At 32.6% G+C, this 2448-nt stretch overlaps 1 protein-coding gene across 1 annotated transcript; it reads right to left on the reverse strand.

Moving 5' to 3' along the window:
- Positions 1-451: 451 nt before the first annotated feature.
- On the reverse strand, positions 452-1287 carry LOC107912225 (14 kDa proline-rich protein DC2.15). Its single transcript, XM_016840309.2, has one exon. The coding sequence runs from the start codon at positions 1222-1224 to the stop codon at positions 820-822; it is 405 nt and encodes a 134-aa protein (XP_016695798.1). The 5' UTR covers positions 1225-1287; the 3' UTR covers positions 452-819.
- Between the last annotated feature and the right edge of the window lie 1161 nt (positions 1288-2448).

A 2448-nucleotide genomic window follows, 5' to 3' on the forward strand; every position in this document is an offset into this window, starting at 1 on the left:
TAGAATTTTTTTAAAAATATTAGTTTTAGGTTTCGATAAAATAACCTCATGTCAATAATTTATAGACATAAAAAATATTATTATACATTTGTTCATATCTAATGACATTTTTAACTCAGTATAGGTTTGATTAAGTTATTTAGAAAATAAATAGTCAAAATTTTGAAAAAAAATTAAAAATGTTGATACTTAGAGCTTATTAGGAAAAATTCATAAGTAAAGCAAAAACTTGGGTTATACAAAGATATGATTCTTTTATAAATATGAATTTTGGACTCAACAATTGTCACCAGAGCCTCCCATTAAACACACCTAGTAAACACATTTCTTAATGCAAAGTTGCAAAGGAAGCTTGAGAAATCTTTCAAACTGCTCATGAAGGTACAAATACAGTAAAACAATCAAAGTTGCAGATGCTCACTACTAAATTTGAAAATATGAGGATGCAAGAGAATGAAAATATTGGGGGAATTCTATACCAAAGAATTGTTACAATATGAATCTTCCAAAACAAAGCAACTCTTTCCCCAAAGGGTCAAGAGACCCCCAACTTAGAAGTAAGGGAATAAATTAACGAGTTGAATAATACAAGTCTTTACATGTCTCTTTTGGAGATATAAAAAACCCCAAAGGTAAACACTTGAAGAAAAGTATCAGACTTATTCTATATTTGTCCCTCACAAGGAAATCAAAACAATAAAGTTACAAATGAAAACACTGATTTACAGCAATGAAGTTATGGCATCATAACTTATAAAAAACCAAACACAAACCATAAAGAAGTTGAGAAAGAATGTAGGGGAAACATGAAGACTTAAATTAGCATTGGAAGCCAGAAGGAACTTTCTTTGAGCAAACATTGAGGAGCAAGCTAAGAGAAACTGGAATGTCAAGGTTGATGCCTAAGACGTTAGCTTTGATAGCGGTGCAAAGGCAAACAGCAGCTTCAAGATCGACGAGGCCATCGAGAAGGGAACAGCATGGCATCACTGGGGGTGAACCAATGACGGGCTTGACTAGGCCAAGCACATTAGCACATATACCTAATTTAAGGGCATCTCTAGGGCACTTGCCCTGTGAAGATGGGGTGCTGGGGTTGGGGTTTGGCTTTGGTTTATGGTTAGGTTTGGTGGGAGGGCATGGGGCAGTAGCACTGACCAAGGAAAAGAAGAGAATGTTGAGTGCCAAAAGGAGGGCCATGGAAGCTGATTGTTTTGAAGCCATTTTGATGTTAGTGGCCTGCTTTCTTGGCTTAGAGCTAAAAGTAGAAGTGTTTGGGGATGTGGGAGTTGGAGTGAATGGGACGGGGGTTTTATAGTGGTTACAAGGAACTAGTGAGTTATTTTTTTAATGTTGGGTTAATTGATGAAATTGTAGAATAAAATCAAATTAAGGTGGCCGCGAAGTTTGGATGTTTGTGATTTGTGAGGTGGAAATTAGAACATTGCCATGTTACCACTGCTCCGATAGGATAAATTATATGATTTGATCATCTCAAAAAACTTCCGCCATAAAATATAATAGTAAGTTCCAAAATAAATTATAATATTAAAAAAAAACAGTTCTGATTAGTAGCTACAGCTCGACAAATCAAATTGTAACATTATTAACCAATGAAATTTGCGTTTCATCATGGTTTTTGACAAATCAAATTATAATATTAAAACACAATTGTGTTTTTCTTAATGTTAATTAATTCAGTACAATTATATAGGGTTGAGTTGAAGATGGCAGCTCTCATAATTAAGGTTGATTGAAGATTTTGTGTTTGTAATTGAAAAATGTGCTGACGGCTTTGAATTGATGCTCTCATAATTAAAGTCGTGACATTCACATTGAATCATGATATTATGGTCTGGAGGAGATAAAAATACACTATAATTTGTAATAATTATTTTTTACTTTAAAAAATAATAATTCAACCATAATTTTCTAATTTTATTGTTCATTGTATAAGCTTGGATCTTTAAATTACGTTAACTAATCAAAATTATATAGGCTGAGTTGAAGATGACAGCTCTCAAGAATCAAGACCCTGTATCAATTAAAGTTGTTTCAACATTTTGTATTTTCAATTTAATTGCAATAATAATCGAAATACATGTTCTTCCCTTGTACGAAATTAAGTAAACAAATTGTAATTATTGTGACATTATTTCAGGCAACAATAATGGGTTCACGGGTTTGGATTGCTTGATAGTGGCTTAAGAAGATTCAATAGGGTGCCACCCCAAATATATATAATTTATTCATTTCTCTAACCCTACCCACCATTAATATTTTAATGATTCTATTAGTATAAATTATATATGTTGAAGTTTCAGTAAATTAAAGATATTTAATGATTTGTATTATGACACCAGACTTGAGTGGGTTTAGATGGGCAGTTAAGTGCAATGCATTTAGTTTACTTTTTATCTCACGTTATAGTATCTAATCTTGCCGTCA

Source organism: Gossypium hirsutum, chromosome D11 (genome assembly GCF_007990345.1).
Source record: "Gossypium hirsutum isolate 1008001.06 chromosome D11, Gossypium_hirsutum_v2.1, whole genome shotgun sequence".
In the NCBI taxonomy this organism is placed as follows: domain Eukaryota; kingdom Viridiplantae; phylum Streptophyta; class Magnoliopsida; order Malvales; family Malvaceae; genus Gossypium; species Gossypium hirsutum.

Bases quoted from the DNA above. Each gene is read 5' to 3' on its own strand.
- LOC107912225 (XM_016840309.2), bottom strand. From the start codon at position 1,224: ATGGCTTCAAAACAATCAGCTTCCATGGCCCTCCTTTTGGCACTCAAC.